Genomic DNA, 16,459 nt, shown 5'->3' on the forward strand with positions numbered 1-16,459 from the left:
GCCCCTGCAGAGGCAGAGCCCACTACAGACACAACGCTCTGCACTTCACCATCAGGTGTTTCATTTGGAGCAGCTGCCCATAGCTTTCCACAGCAGGGGTACAAGACCATTGCCTCGGACAGTGGTACTTTGCAGCCCTTTCCCCTCCCAGAGGGAAAGATCAAAGTCGGCTCCACCACAGCTTAAATTCAGTGCTTTGGCTTCTCCACCCTGACCTTGGGGGCCTGCTTTACCCTCGTCCTGGAGTCAGCCTCACCACAGGTTGGGCACAAGGTGGTCACGGCCAGAACACACTTGACCAGCTTCCTCCGCAGCCTCCCTCCCTGTGCCCGTGATAGGACTACTCACCCCTCCCTCCCTTCCTCAGAAGGGTGTCACAAAGGAGCAGCTCATTTTCCTGCAAAGACTGCAGCAAGCCCCCTAGTCCCAGCAGTGCTCCTGACCTCTGCTCTGGAGCACACAGGAAATTCTGGAGCACCATCACATACAGTTTCAGTGGCCTTGCTGTTGACATTGTTTCAAAACTGGATGGCATGCTAAAATCATAATAAAAATAGAATCCTGAGCACTGTTCCTGCTAATGACCACTTTTTACATTCAATTCAAACATGTATTACACACCTTTTTCCACTACAAAAAGAGAAAAGATAATTTGATAATAATTTGAGAACCCAAGGGCCAAATTTCATAATATTTTTCTTTATTTTTACTCAAACTGGAGGAAGAAGAATGCTTTTACTCATCAGACCATATTCCTACAAACATCTACTACTATAGATATGCTTCCAGGCTAATGCTGCCTTGTGATTAGAGCAACTACCCCTGTCAAATCCATTTGAGCTAAGAGCTTCAGGGATTTCATTTAGGACAGCACAACTGCAGAGCCATAGCCCAGCTCCAGTATTTTCACTGCACTGCCTTGCTCTTTGCAAAGCCTCTCCAACCTGCTTCCATCTCAACTGGGGCTCTTGGAGCCAGCAGTGGGGCCATGACAGTTCACATATTTTAAGGTTTTCCTCACAACCTTGAGGGATTAGAAAATGAGGCTTTGATGTATTCAGGACATGTGCTTGAGATTACTTGTGTACCTAGACGATAGCACATGTGCCTGCAAGTTGTGGTCTAAATTTGTTTGTCCCTGGAAGCTCAAGTTTGCAGCTGTGGGTGGAGTTTCTGTACAATTCTATAACTGCATGCCAGTCTGTGGTCAATAACACTCTATAGCCTGTATTCAGTAACAATATTTGAGTCTATATTAAAGATTACTATATTGTTGCAGAATATGAGCGACAGCACATAATGCCCACATAATGAAAACAACATCACTTCAAAAGAGGTGGTTGAAAATTAATTTGAAACCTATTTAGAAAATTATTTCAGTATTATTAGGGATTGATTTAAAAACGCCATCTAGAATTCTTTCTTTTTGCAGCTGTATATTCTGTGCAATTTTATGAGTTCCTGCACCTACGGGAGAGATTTACATATTTTATATAGCTATTTTTTTTTCTGATATGACAGGCACTATCTAAATATTCTTGTACATATAAACAAGACTGATCCGTGCTGCATTGTGTTACAACTAGACTAAATACTCTTCACTGAAGAGGAGGTGTTACAAGATCTTAATACAGAGTTCTGCAAGAGGAGGGAGGATTTTTTGGGGGTTTTGCCTTTTTATCAAAAAGTGGTATCTTCTGTGGACTTCTCCAGGATGAAAAACCAAACTGACCCATACCAGTTACACTTCTTCAGCACATCACAACTTTCAGACATGCTATTCCTGTTCAAGTCAGTAAGAGTTTTAAAGCTAAATGTAACCCTGCATGCTTTGCCAATTTTCTCTGGTGATTTTGTCCTAGAAATGCAGACACTTGGTACATATATACCAGTGAGACTGTATTAAAAGCCACAGCAGGTAGAAAATAATACAGCCCAGGGAAGTTTTGTTTTTCACTCTCCTTAATCAAAGCTATGCACAAAGCACAATGAGGCACAGTAAATAAAGACATTTCACACAGACAAGCACGAAAATCTTCCAAAACAAAGAAAATTAAATTATCTTTCAACTAAAGAACACACTGCAATGAAAGACTAAATGAGCAGTTCTAATTAAAACCATGCTGTGAATCTCCTACTTTCCACCACAAAAAAAAAAATCAGCTAGTATTTGTGCATGTACAGCCACCCTCCAAAACCAGTCAAGCAGCTTTCCAGCCAAACAATGCAAGACACAGAATCTCAGAGCTGCAAAACATATTGAAATTATTTCCATAGCAATCATAACAACAATATGTCAGGCCAGGATACACAGGGAATGGGGTGGCAGCAGGAGCTCAGCCCCTCACCAGCCCCAGTGCTGCCTGCTGTCCCCAGCACAGTGCTGGAAGCACCCACACAGTATCCACCCCTTGCCCCACATCCATCCCCTTGCCCCATGGCTCCATCCAGTGCCCTGTGTGTTGGTGCTCGTCTTGGCAATGATCAGTTTTATCCAAAACAGGCACTTGCATCCCTTCTCTGCCCATGCTCAGGAGCAAAGCATTACATGCCAGTGTGCACATGCAGGAGAGCCAAGGCGCTGCTAGTCCTGGCCGCTGGTGAGCACAAGCAGCCTCGTGCAAGCCCTGCTCAAGCTTCTTAATCCTGACATGTTGCAACCATCTCAGGCTCAGGTGTCTCTGCTTGCAGTGCTAAACCAAGCAGCTGCCTCAAGTGAAAACACTAAGAGGGGGATGAAAGCTCGGGACTAACCCTCTATGCGTGAGCTGCACCTGGGCTTCATGCACAGCGCATCTCTGAACAGCTCTCCAGAAACGAAACATGATCTCTCTCCCACCCTGCTCCCTTCTAGATATTTATCTGTTTGTGCAGTCACGATGTACTGCGGGCTTCCCGAAGGCAACCCACTGTCCTTTCACAGGCAGAGAGCTGAGGGGACAGGAACGTGTGGCTTATTAAGCACAGCAAGCATGGGCATCCCTGTCCTGCAGGGAACATGCATGACATGCTGATACTGCTGTTTTCATGCCAGCACAGTGACAGCAAGCAGCTAAATGTAATAGACTTCACTGAACAGTCAAAATTATAGACTTGGATGACATGAAGAAAGGAACAGTTTGCCCAAAGACAGAGAAAAGTAATGGGAAGATTTTGGACAGTGATGGAAAGCTTGGATCCAGTATCATGATGCCTGACTTGCTATCAAGACATACAGTAAAAGCTTCAGACTTCGTGACCTTTAGATGTGGACTGCTACAATGGTGGCAGAACAAATACAAGATGCAGTCATCCTAAGGGATCACAAAATCAAAGGGACTGAAGACAGATGAAAATGAGGATCCAGTTAGTAGCATTCACCTGAAAGCCATCAGAAGGAAGTAGCAATATACAGCGAACCTGCAACTGATGCCCAAAAAGCATCAGATTTTTAAGAGAGAAAACCTAGTAGGTCTCCTGAAAAGCAGCAGAGGCCTGCAAGAACAGAATGAAACTTGCTCCCCTTTATCATGCTATTTTTGGGCAGCTGGTAGCTCCACACACTCACGCCTGACACCCAATCTCTTTTAACACCCGTGGCAAGGCAGCAAAATTGTCTTACACCAGATTTTGCAGCCAAGTAACCTGAGTGACAATACATTGCACAATTAATTGCCAGTTGTCAGTGTATACTTGCTTGGTAGAAAACTTAAGCACATATTCAACATTTAATCCCACTTTATGAAAGTTTAAGGATGTATTTAAGTGCTCGGTTTCACTGTAAGAGATCACTTTGCTCCATCTCTTCTACATTTCTTCCCCCTCTCATTACACAGAACTGGACCAGCAGTATTTCTACATGAGTAGGACTGCAAGTGGCAAGGGATCAGTTCTCTTTCTCTTGAGGACTATGGGTTTTTGCCAGGATTCACATGTAACACCATGTTATCAGTGTCCCAAAGAGCAAAACTCATTGAGGGACACTCCAGCGTCTGTAACTCCCCAAAATGTACCCACACTGTGCCTGCAAGTGCTGTTTACTGCACTTGAAACCTAGGCAGCAGACTTTTAAATCCCAGTGTGCATAATGTCTGCATGCAAACCAAAAGCAGGAGTTCCTCTGCTTTATTGGGTATTTAAACATTAAAAACAGGTGTTTAAAAACTGCATTACAAATCTGTCTGCAACCTATATTATTTTTACCATGTGTAAGTAAATTGATCATTAGCATGTTTCAACTGTTTCAGTGAAAATATGCAACTCCTGTTAAATTATTTCTTAAACATGTGGAGGGAAGAAAAAGTTTATTTGATTTCACTGCACTGACAGCATGCAACAAATTTTACTTCTGTGTATGTGTACAGCAGATGATCTCCCTTTCATGGCATGTATCAAAGAAGATCTTGAGCTATTCTTCACAAGGAAAGAAATTATAAACCCCTGCTCATAATGGAAGATGAAATGTACTTTGAGACAGCAACTGAGTAATTTGACACCATATTTTCCACTGATTCAGCCTGTTAGTTGAAATAATGACTAATTAAAATGGAAAATCTATACTATAACCATATATACTGATATTCCATATCACAAGGTGTGTTACAGATGTAACTCTTCTTACATATAAAAATTATAAAGTATAAAATAAGAAATTCCAATGGAGCTACGCTGGTGTGAAAGGGACCTGAAATACGAACTAGCCCCCAGTATATCTTCATGCAGAATGCAGACAATATGATTTTCATGATACATGTTTTATGTAATTTGGAGTACCAAGAAAAAAAATATCATTTGCCCTGAGATATTACTTTTAGGAATAGAGGACAGATGTCTAGTTCCCAAAGCAGACTTATAAAAAATTAATCACCCGCCTCATGGAGGTTAGCAGTATTTGGCAGGTAGGTTAGCTCAGCTCATAATGAAGCATCTGGCTTCTGGTAAACCTGCACTTTAATTTTAACTGTGTTTCATTTCAGATTTTGGGTGCATGTTAATGTGCAATAATCTGGCAAGTCTGGAGCAGATTTGCTGATTGGTAACTTTGGCATAGGTCTTCTCAACTGCAACCAAAACTAAGTCAAGTGACAACTGTGGTTCATGCCCAGACCACAGCCTCACATACCACCTGAATCTCCCTGAAAAGCTATTTTAAATCCAGTTGTCAACACCTCACCCATCCAGTCTTATTTTCTCAAAAATGGCTTAACTAACTAAGAGTCAGCAAACCCCAAAGCATGTGCCTGAATTAAGCAAGCTAAGCTGCCTAAATTCAGGAGTGCTCCAACAGTGCTTTGAATGTAATTTGGTTAGAGTCTGGGGTTTTGTTGTTTTTTTCAATTGAGGTCTGGTAATTTCAGACAAGCAAAAGATCTACCCATGTAGTATTTTTCCTTAGAAAAGCGGGTAGCCATTTCTACCACTACTGGTAGCCTCTTCTGGTTAACCAGAAGCATCTGCAACTTTGTCTCTGCCTTCTGATTCTGTGACAGAGAAAGCATCTGCATCTTTTAGCAGATGCAGTATTAAGTACAGGACAAAAGGAAAGAAAGGGCAAAAAAACCTATCACACTAACAATCAAGGATGAGTCCTGATTCCTCCCTGAAAAGTAGTAGTACACATTTTAGAGGTACATTTCTAAAATTATGATGACCCACCCTTTTAGAAAACATGCAGAAAAAAACCTCTGTCCACAATGAAAGCAGTTCACCAAGTTAAAAAGATACAGCACAAGGCCTGAGGAAAAGTAAATGAAGAATCAGAGAGGACTACTACATTTATGTTCTGCCTTTCTTGGCCTTGCTGAGACTTCTATCACACTGGTTGTAGACACTCAGGGTGCATGTGCTGCTTGTCACCAAGACCACCAGCCTGACAAGGGAAGCAGAATGTGAGCAGTGCTGGAGATAGAGATGACTGCTCTGCTTCCCCCGTAATCTAGAAGGACTTTGCCTTATCAACTGCCACCAGAGGACAGCTAGAGGATACCCCACACAGTGACAGCAATGCCACTGACTCCCTTGTTGCAAAGAAGGAGGCAGAAAGGAAACCAGAAGAGGCCAATGAAAAGGCAAATCAGGAGCTGAGATCATCATCCCCTTTCCCAAGGGAATGGAGACAGCACCAGCAGAGGAGGGGGAATGCTTTCCATCCTCTCCTCCCTGAAGGCCACAACCAACTTCTGCTTTGCCTGCAGCCACCGAGTCCAAACTGAAGGCAAACCAAGGGCTAAAGCCTTCGGGCTGGAAAGCCAGATTGAATATCTCAGCATCCTAGCAGCTGGAATATGTACTGTGGCGTCCATCATGCTGAGTGTGGGCGAGGTATCATTTTTAACAGAGAGCAGAGTACACCCCCCAAGCACTGGCTGATGGAAACTTTGTTTTTCATTTGGAAAGGACCCTTGCACCAAACAGCAGAGGCCTGTCCCCAGGATGGCTCATAAATCAGAGCTGAAGTTGCATTGTCAGGGTCATGAAATCTTCTCTGGCTGACAGCAGCACACTTTCCAGGATGGCTCCCTTCTGGACTTACCCCTCCTCAGGGAGGCCACAAGCTAATGATACAGCTGTGCTTGTGGAGCTACTCTGTGGGACCAGCTTCATGCAAAACCCAAAAATGAGAAACTCCCTCCTTTCCAAAATACACTTTCCTAACCAAAATCAAAAAATGTGATGAAAAGCTTTCAATGGGCGTTCTTCCATTTGCTGGATTTATAGAAGCAATAGCAGCTTTAAAACATCTGCCAAATCATTCTACATTTCAGTTTTGATTATCTGTCTGCTAGTACGAGGTTTAGCTTTAACTATACAGATGCAAGAAGTGAGAAGGCCATTCAGCTCAGATTTAACCTTAAGAAGTACCGGCTGTCTAAAACAAGGCTATAAAGTGTAGGCTCCCTGTCTGGTTAGTTGTGTGATTGCATGGCTTTGTGCTATTAATTGCAACCTGGCTAACAGGTGCTTGCCAATGTCTTTATATGCCTGCCATAAGGAAGGATTGTATTTCCATCTGAACAAAACGGTGATGCTGCCTTCTAAAAAGAAGCTAAGAGCAGCACAGAGAGGAAGTCCACTGTGGCATGATGAGTTGAATCACTGCTTACTAACAAGAATATGCCCTCTGCTCTGCTCTGCTTGACCCAGAGAGGGAAGGGGAAAGCAGCTAACACTGTTTTTCCCACATCCTCTCCTCTTGGTCAGGTGTCAGATGGCCATGAGCTGGACCCACCAGGGACTATTTTTTCTCTCTAATCCCCTTGACTCACTCAGCAACGGTGGCAGCTCTGTTGTGTAAAACAAACTTGCAGCAGTGGGGGACTCCTACCAAGAAAAGCACTTTTGAACACACTGCAGGTCCCATACAATGGGACTTGCCATGAGTTCACTTTTGCTGTGCAGCACCAGAACATTGCTGCAAAGGACTTGGCCTGCTCTGTCTGGAAGAGCCTTCCTCTTGGCTTCCTTGTACCTTCATCTTCTTCCTGCCATCAATGGTGAATGAAACCTCTTTTCAGTCTTTCCCTTTCACACTTCAGCTCTCTCTTCTTCCCATCTAGTCTTCTGGTTATCACAGGACTGTCTGACCTCGTGCTGCTGGCTGTGTGTGAAGAGAGGTGCTGATCAGAGTGTGATGCCCCCTGAAGTTACAGTGCTTTGTCAGTGAGGCTTTCTATTCCCCAAGGGGTTTGCAAAAGGTATTCTTTGCTTATGGGTCTGAAGATGAAAGGGCTCTGGCAGGTACCTGTGGTGGCCAGTACCTTCACTGGGACTTTGTGCTTGTTATCAGAAAGCAACAAAACCAACTGATCCATGGGAAGCAAACAATAACACGCTCCATGTGTTACCAAGGCGCACAAATAACTCAGGGGCATGTTGGTGCCTAATTATGGTGATGTGGAGATGTACAAAAAATACTGAGGCAGTAATTGCCATAGAGGAGAGTCTGACACTTGTTAGTCATAAGGGGATTTAAAAGTCCCAACAAATGCCTCAAGGCCTTTGAAAATCAGACCCGAAATGTCTACTAGGGATCTTGTCAAGAAAGAACACGGACGACTCTTGTGAGCAAATCTCCTGGCACAGACAACATTTTGCCTATGTAAATCAGCAGACAAATCATTGTGTTTTGCCTGTAAAATGAGGGAGTTCAGACTATTTAGCTGTTCACAGGCTCAGATCAAATTTCGTAAGGGAGCACAGGAGCCATACACAACCTCTACCACCTCACTGCAAAGAGGTACAGTGAAAGGCAAGACAGTGTTCACTGTGTATTCCATATTAACTTAATTTTTCAAGAGGAAAACAAATACTGGATAGTACTGTTTACTTAGATAAAAATGGAAAACCCTTACAACTTCTTTTCTTTCCTTTTTCTAACCAATTTATCTACTTCATGTTAGGAGAGATCTTGAAGAGAATTCCTGGCATATTTTGTGTCAGAAAACTTAAATATAATCATGGCTTTTGAAAGTGCTTACTAGTGCTACTCCGTGCATTTGAATATTTTCTTTCACCATTGAATACAATCTTCTATGGGAGTACATCATGCCCTTTAATTAAACATTCTTGAGTATTTGGATTTTATCTCACAGATACACCACACCCTGCTTGTAAAAATTCCATCTCAGGCAGTCAAAGTGCTTGACTTATTTCAAAGATGAGTTATTAATTGGAATATCTACAGACCATATATTTATAATCTGGTGCCATCCCTCCCTGGGGAGCCCAAACTTTTATCTGCTGGATTACTTACCTGCAGCTGAAACAGGGCCACTGCTGGCTGAAATGCAAACCTCATCTCGGGCAACTCCTCACAATTACTCTCAAAATAAAGAATGGGAGATAGGTCCAAACGGAGGACATTTTTAAGATGTTCTGGATGTAAACCCCTTGAATTAAATTCACCTCATTTAATATGTGTCTGTAGCTATGTAATGCTGTGAGTTTCCTAAATACCCCATTCACTTCATCTTGCTTTGTTCGAAAAATCCTCACCCCAGCCATGAACTCTTGAGAAGGAATAGGTGGCAGCAGGATGCTAGCAGACAGGGTTTTGCTTCTCAGAGTGGTCCCAGGTTTAACCCTCACCTGACACAACATGAAGCTTCACAATGCCTGATGCCAGCCAGGGCACCATCCCTGTTCTGACTCAGAGGTGGGAGTACTCCAGTCTGAAATCACCAAAGGCAACAGCAACTCGCAAAATACTTCCCCAAGCCAAGGGGTGGAAGCCAGTGCCAGCTGTGAGCTCACCAGCACCGCTCCCCAGCACCACTCGCTTGCCAATCCTCTGCGGCATTTTTAGCTCGCTAGGCGCGCCGGCTCATCCCACTCTCCAAACGTTTAGCAATCGGGAACAGCGATAGCTTGGAGCTGCCATGGCAGCCAAACACCCAAACAGGCAAAAGTGAAATGTGAGAGAATTATTGTGTTACCAGGCTCATGAGCCTTCACAGGCAACTTGAAGTGCTCCAAACCGTATCGTTCCTAAGTGCAGTGGGGAAGGTGCTGCCATTCCACAGAAGGAAATCCACAGGAAATCCTACTGGCATGAAATAGGCCTGGGAGATGGCCCACAGGAGCTTCCAGTGAGCAAGTCCCATACATGATGCAGAGATGATAAGGAGCAAGTGGTGGACATGACTGCAGCCTCCCGTACCCACCAGGTTTGCCCTTTCCATGGGTCAGTATGAACTCCTCAGGCAGCCTGCCATGCTCAGGTTTGGGAGAGAAAAGCAATCTCATACAGCGCCGGCATTGCGCACAGTGCCAGGTCCTCAGCTTCACATGTGGCCCTCTCCAGCTGCACAGTAAAGTCACCAGCCTGGAGGAGCCAGGGAAAAAACTGGTCTCCAACCTTGAGCTTCAAGTCATACCCAAGAGAGACTCCAGGCCTCCTATGCCACCGCTCTCCTCATTCAGCATGCTTGCCTCAGAAACCTTTGAGCCTCAGACATTCCACCTCCTAAAAGAAGAGATGGATCAGCAGCAAGGAAGCTAATGTTGCCTGGAAAAAATGGATAAACCTGCTCTGGCTGCAGAGAAAGCAACCTCCTGGCAATTTTGCTTGGGAACCATGCCATGAACAGCAGATGCTTTTTGGATTTACTTCTCCTCTGCCTTAGCATGCCCAACAGATTTGTGGAGGTATTAATGTGAGAACATCTCCTAGCTTCGGAAGCAAGATGCAAACGAGAGGGGGTTTGAAACAAAGAGAGCAAAACAGAAAAACAGAGAGACAAGAGAGACCTCATCCATATTCTCTTCTCATTGAAGATAAAGGGGAAGAGCTTTAACAACAGCAAAGTTAAAGCAAGTTTCCCTAAAGTACTGACATAAGAAACACCTGACTATCAACATGGGAAAAAATGTAACACAAAAAGGTAGTACAAGAGGTCAAAGCAATTTTATGAGAGTTTTCCCTGAGTCAACAGAATAGAAAATATTAGAAATGTTGAAGAGCTAAAAGCTTGATACAAAATCTCTGACCTGAAGACACTAAGATTCTGTTTGAGTTCACATCTGAGTTTGAACTTCAAAACTTGGGCTCCTTTCTGTATAACCCAGTGGAATGAATCAAACCTGACCCAAACAGCTGCAACATCTGGAAATACGTTGATTCAGAGACGCATTTTTCAGGTTTTGTCTGTCACCAATTTATCAGAAATTACTCCCTAGATTTCCTCCTCCTCTGTTTATTTATACATACTTTTGTTTTTCAGGTACTTCTTTATTTGTAGATACTTACTATTTCTGTTACAAAAATTATTTATAAATACTTTCTTTCTTTTTGGAAGTACTTTTAATCCATCCATCTATTCACCTCTGGTCTAAGTCAGAACTTTTATGCATTTCTTCAAACACATAACTGGCCATGATGGCAATGTCAGCACAGAGACACTTTTCTGCACCTCTTTATGTTTCTGTTCTTTTTGGAGAAAAGGATGTTTGGGTTGTAATAAAAGGACTGAAAAATACATTAATCCTTATTAAGCCGGTAAAGCCAATTGACAGGGCTGGGACTGTCTGCTTCCTCCCCTCTCCCTTCATGCCCTTCTGTAATTTCCTCTCCACTCTTCTGACACTTGTTTGTGTTTGGAAGCAGCATGCTCACTCCTGACAGACTGGGACAGGGGATGAGAGGGGAAATGTCTGGACACATTTAGTCCAATTAAATGTTGGCATCACATTCAGTCTTTCCAAAAAGCACGTAAGAAACTTTAAGTGCCAAGCTGGCCATTGCAAATTGATGCCTCCCCATTTGCATTTTCTTGCATCAAGCCACAAACAGAGAAGCTTTAATTGTCAGCAAGCATGTCTGCCACAAGCCCCTCTTTAATATCATTCACAAATGTTCTGCTAAAACCTTTCAACTTGCAGCAGACAACTTTCATAATCCCATGTCACTGATGAGTTCTGGCAGAGCTAAAGTGTGTTTGCTGCAGACAACTCCCCTCACTTTCCTTTTCCAGCTGTGGCAGCAGCACACATTTACACAGCAGCATTCTCTGCCTGGTGTCATCCCAACCTCCCACCATTCCTTCCAACGATGTGTTTGCTAACAGGGGTTTACAGCAAATAAACAAACATGCACAGCCCTGCATGTGTGGTCCGTACATCATCTTGAGCCATCTGGGCTTTCAATGAGCTACTGCTCCTGCAGCATGGCTTGTGGCATGAGCCCAAGCAGTGCAAGCATGGCAGCAGTGCCCTGGCATCCATGGGTCCTGTGGCATCTGGGCAGCAATAAAACCTGGGCTCTGATGCACAGAGGGTCACAACCTTGACGGGTGGCACTGGGAGTTTAACTGCTGGGTGAGAAAGCAGCAGCTAAGGAGGGACAGGCACTGTCTCCCACTCTCTCCCACTACTTTTTCTTTTTTTGTTTTAAACAACCAAATCTTGTTCTTCCTACTCCTGAGCGAAGTCCTTTAAAAATGAATGAGACTACTCATATAAACGAATTAAGGGTCAGTTTAGAGTGTCGTTAAATTAAAAGCTTTATACAGAGCAACTAAAGAGCTTGGTAGAATTCATGAAACTAGATTCAGACCTCAGATGCTTTCCAGAGTAGCTGGAAGGGTTTTAGGAACTGAACAGAAGAAACTCTAAAAGCTCAGAACTCACTGCAACATCCAAACCAGCGACATACTTCTACGTCACTGCTACAGCTCTGCACTCCAACATGCACTCACAGTTCTGATTAGATCCAACTGCAAGTTAAGGACTAAATGTACTGAGGCATGTCCCCAGCTGATTTAAGTATAAACCACATGTCTGGAGTCTGATTGCACAAATAGGTCCATGGTCACCACTTGCTAGCTGAACACTCGCTGAGTCCTGCATGGACAGAGCACTAATCCACTCGCCCTGTATTGCTCTTGCATTGTTTTCACCAAAGGCTTGGTCCACCCAGTTTGAAATATGCTCTAAGGTGTGTTCACATGCAGGAATCTCTGAGGACAGGAAAAATCTCTCATTACTTTTTGGTTTCAGAGAAGAAACAGTGCTCGCCACAGAGCACTGAGATAAACAACCTGTGCTGCTCATTACATGGGTTTTGTACCTGCACAATGGGGTGGCCCCCCGCAGATGCCTTCACAGCCCCTCGACTGCCTTCTGTCTCATAATGAGCTCGGTGGTGGGATTTCGGCTGCACTTCGATACGTAGTTCGTAAGGTCCTGAGTGAGATGGCAGCTGCCAATCAAGAGCAGGCAGGGATGGGCTGCAATGGAAAGGAAAACGGATTAAAAATTAACATCAAGTACGCGATCATAAACCACAAGCGGCTGTCACTATTACTTTAGACACCGTTTCTCAGAGTTCATCCTTCACCATCTTACAGTTAAAATTTCACCAATAAGGATAATGCTGTAAGTAATTTAGAAGCTAATGGCTATTTTAGGAAGATTTATGGGTTGAGCGTATCTGTTGGACCAGATGCTATCTGATTTGTATCCAAAATCGATAATTTTTAAGACACAGATTAAAAATATCTTAATATATTAACTCTTGAAGCAAAAGAAAAAAGGTAGGCAGAAAGACACGGGGAGTTTTAGGAAGAAGATTTCTGCAGTGAAAGTGAATGCCAAACTAGTTTAGCATTTAATGAATCTAATGGGTTTCAACAAATCTGTTCTGTTTACAGGGGGTAGAAAGAAGAAAAAAAGCCATTTCCCTGCTTCACTCCCAACACAAAGCATGTCTGAGAGTCTTGTGAAGCAAAGCCGATCTCTTTTGGGTTAACGCACTGCAAAGGAGCAAGCTCTGAAGTCAGAACTTGCTTATGAATCCTATTGATGGTGATGAGCAAGCCTGCAGAAAACGCAGCTCACTCTTCTGGCTCAGTACTGACTCTGCAATTAACTAAAATACTAAGGACTCATTACCATCATGCAGCCCGACAGCATGCAATGGTGGGGAAGAGGCATTCTTAGAAACCCTCTTCCAGTACAAAAGCACACTTGAAAATAGCTGGGAGACCTCTAAGAAATGCCAACTTGATGCTTTGAAAGAAAAGAAACAAGGACTGTAGAAACAGCAGCCCTGAGACAGACTTACTAATCTTAAAATTGAAGCAATAAGCTTCACAATTAAAACACTAATTTCGTGTCCACTCTATATTATTTTCTTTGGTGAATTGTCTTCACTGAGTGTCGTTCAAAAGTCTTTACAAGTAGTTAAACAGCACAACTGCAACACATTCCCCTGCCCTCTTACGTAAAACTTTGTTACTTCTCCCATCAGCCTGGAGAAGATGACCAGCAAGCAGAAAATTGTGTCCCTCAAACCTTTGTAGCTGCCATGGGCCAAGGCTCCCTGGTGCTGTGAGAGGACTTGGGCCACCACCACCTGCAGGTGAGGACACTGAGGGCTCAACAGCTCTCCCCAGCCTGCAAGGAGTCCGGGCACTGAGGGTTTACTGGATCCTCGCCTCACTGCTACAGCCCAGGAGCAAGGACAGTCTGAGCAGCAGGGATCACGGCTGCAATGAGCTGCCCGAGAGGGAAAGGATGTGCAAGAGCTTCCACAATGGATGCATATACTGCAAATATTCAGCTGGAGGCTGGATATTCCATCTTACCACCCCAGTGATCCACACTCGCTGCACTTGTTGCTTCTCCGGCATTACAGCTCTCACATTCCCCAAGGCAGCCCTGCTGGCTCCACTGCAGAACGGGGTTTCTACCACTAGCACAGGCAGGTTTTTTGCTTTGCCTTTTGGGTTTTTGTGAGTGCTTACCCAGCCCTGTATCATGAGCATATTGAACTCATATCTGCTACTGCCTGTGTGCATATGCACTGCTGAGACTTCAGGTGGTGCTAAGTTTTCCTACATTATCTTCATTGTTTACAAGTCTGAACCATGTATTTGCATGTCTATGGACACACACCATACACATTACAGGGGTCAGCTGGAGCCACTAAGTCCCATCCTGGGTGAGGACCAGGATCACCTTTGCTTCCTGGGCACCTCCTGTTACCCCAGGACGGCTCACTGGCAAGTTGCCAAACTTCCAGCTATTCTGTTCTCCAGCCCTCAGGACATGGAGACCCGTAACAGAGAGGAAGTATCCATCCCAGCTCACTCTAAGTGGGAGCTCATCTAAAAGAAACTCATTGTCTCGGTGCAGGTTCCGAGCTTCCATGAACAACTGGAGTCAGAAGAAGCCAGGGGGGTACTCTCTCTCCACTGCCAGGGACAAACCCTGAATTTGCCTTCTGCCACTCCACACATGGAAGCCCCTGCCTCGGCTATAGGCAGGATGTTGCACCTTCTGAGCTCCTGTGCAAGCCTCTCCCCCAAAATGCCCAGGGCCCAGCCTGGAGGTGAGGGGAAGCTCTTCTACTACTACACACTCATACAAGGAATGAAGAGACAGCAGAAAATTACAGACAAATGGCCATTGTGTGTAGCCACTGCTCTTTGCCTAGCACTTTAGATACACATATTTTAGTCTGAAAAAAAATTCTGGATGAAACATATTTGACTAATGATAAATGACAAAGAGCAGAGCAAAACAGCTGTGCCTCTCCTGGTGATGATCAGCACACATTTTTAAACAGATGTTTCTGGTTTTAAGTAAATTCTCACTTGATGGATTTTTTTTTTTTTCTGAGGACACAACATCCATCAGGTTAGAAATTTTTAACACTTAATTAAAAAGGACAACTCTGACTGACAGCATGAAGCCCTCAAGTGAAGAGGGTTGGGTTTTTTTTAAGATGCATTCAAGTGATAGCTTTGTAATTAATGATATCTCTTTAAAAAAATAGAACCAAAGAAAAAACACACAAACTCCTTTCAAATCAGCACCTGAAAATGTTAATATAATTAAGTTGTAAAATTCATGTTCTCAAGTAAAGCCCGCAAATATAAATACAGTGTGCTGTTAGCCTGAAATCTACAATCAAAATTCCAAAGCACCACCTGTCCAATTATAAATTGACAATTAATGGGAGTTTTCCTGATAAAGGAAGCGAAGTGATGCCTTTAGCAGTGTCATGGACTGGGGCTGCCAGAGCTATTTCCTATGTTAGGTTATCTTCATCATGCACTTAATTTCCTGTGGCTAAACGTGGTTAAAGGAAAAAGCCACGGAGCAAATGGTGTAGTGGTAAAATCAAATCTGGTTGCTGCAAATATCAATTTGAAAAGGCCCAAACTACCTCATCAAGCCAGTGTGTCACATGGAGGGGAGAAGAGCCCTACCACAGCAGTCAAGAAGAGGACTAAAATGTCTTCATGAAGTCTTCCTATCAAATACACATCAGTGTTTTTCCCTCAGATCGCATTTTCCACCAGCTGAAAACCTGTCCCGTTCCTTTCTGCGCCATAATAAATTTCACTGCAGTCCTCCTAAATGCTGTAATGAGGTATGGTTGCTTCAAGGCAGGTTCACAAAACCTGGTGCTAGGCTGTAGAAAACTGGCTCAATATAACTCCATCCTACATAAATCAGATTAAAAACCAGATGAATAGTGATTTATTTTGCATACACCAGATACACAATATGATTAAATCAAAAACAGATTATCCAGTCTGGCTGACTTCTGTCTTTAGCAGAAAGATTTATCAAGTTACAAAAAAAACAGAAAAAAAAAAAAAAAAAAGAAAGATACTAAGCAGCCCACTGGAATATAGACAGGGAGGAAACAAAGCCAAAACTTCTGCTAAACTTTGTAAAGGTCTTTAAACTCCATTTTCACATGACTGCTATTCATTTGGGAATTAAATTACCATTATGCTTTCTAAGCTACGAGATGCCCACGGCCACTTGAAAAAGAGATTCACAAACACTTTTTGTCCCAAACTGAAGAAGGTATAAGAACAACTGCCAGTCTCACCCTGGGACTAACCCTGCTCTTGGCCAAGTACCACAGCACAGTCATCTACCCCAGACAGCTGCCTAGGAGAAGATGCTCAGTGTCTTTCAGCACCTGAAGTAAAGTGAGTGACCTAGAAGGAGGACAGCTGAG

At 43.6% G+C, this 16,459-nt stretch overlaps 1 protein-coding gene across 5 annotated transcripts in view; it reads right to left on the reverse strand.

Moving 5' to 3' along the window:
• The window catches only part of NFATC1 (nuclear factor of activated T cells 1), a 110,952-nt gene that overhangs the window by 78,787 nt on the left and 15,706 nt on the right, over positions 1 to 16,459 (reverse strand). For all 5 annotated transcript variants that reach the window (XM_082291893.1, XM_082291891.1, XM_082291890.1 and 2 more), the window contains exon 3: positions 12,545 to 12,704. In XM_082291893.1, the coding sequence (XP_082148019.1) occupies positions 12,545 to 12,704 (160 nt within the window). The remainder of the gene's footprint in view (positions 1 to 12,544; positions 12,705 to 16,459) is intronic.

The sequence above is a fragment of the Coloeus monedula genome, assembly GCF_965178545.1.
Source record: "Coloeus monedula genome assembly, chromosome: 1".
NCBI lineage: Eukaryota > Metazoa > Chordata > Aves > Passeriformes > Corvidae > Coloeus > Coloeus monedula.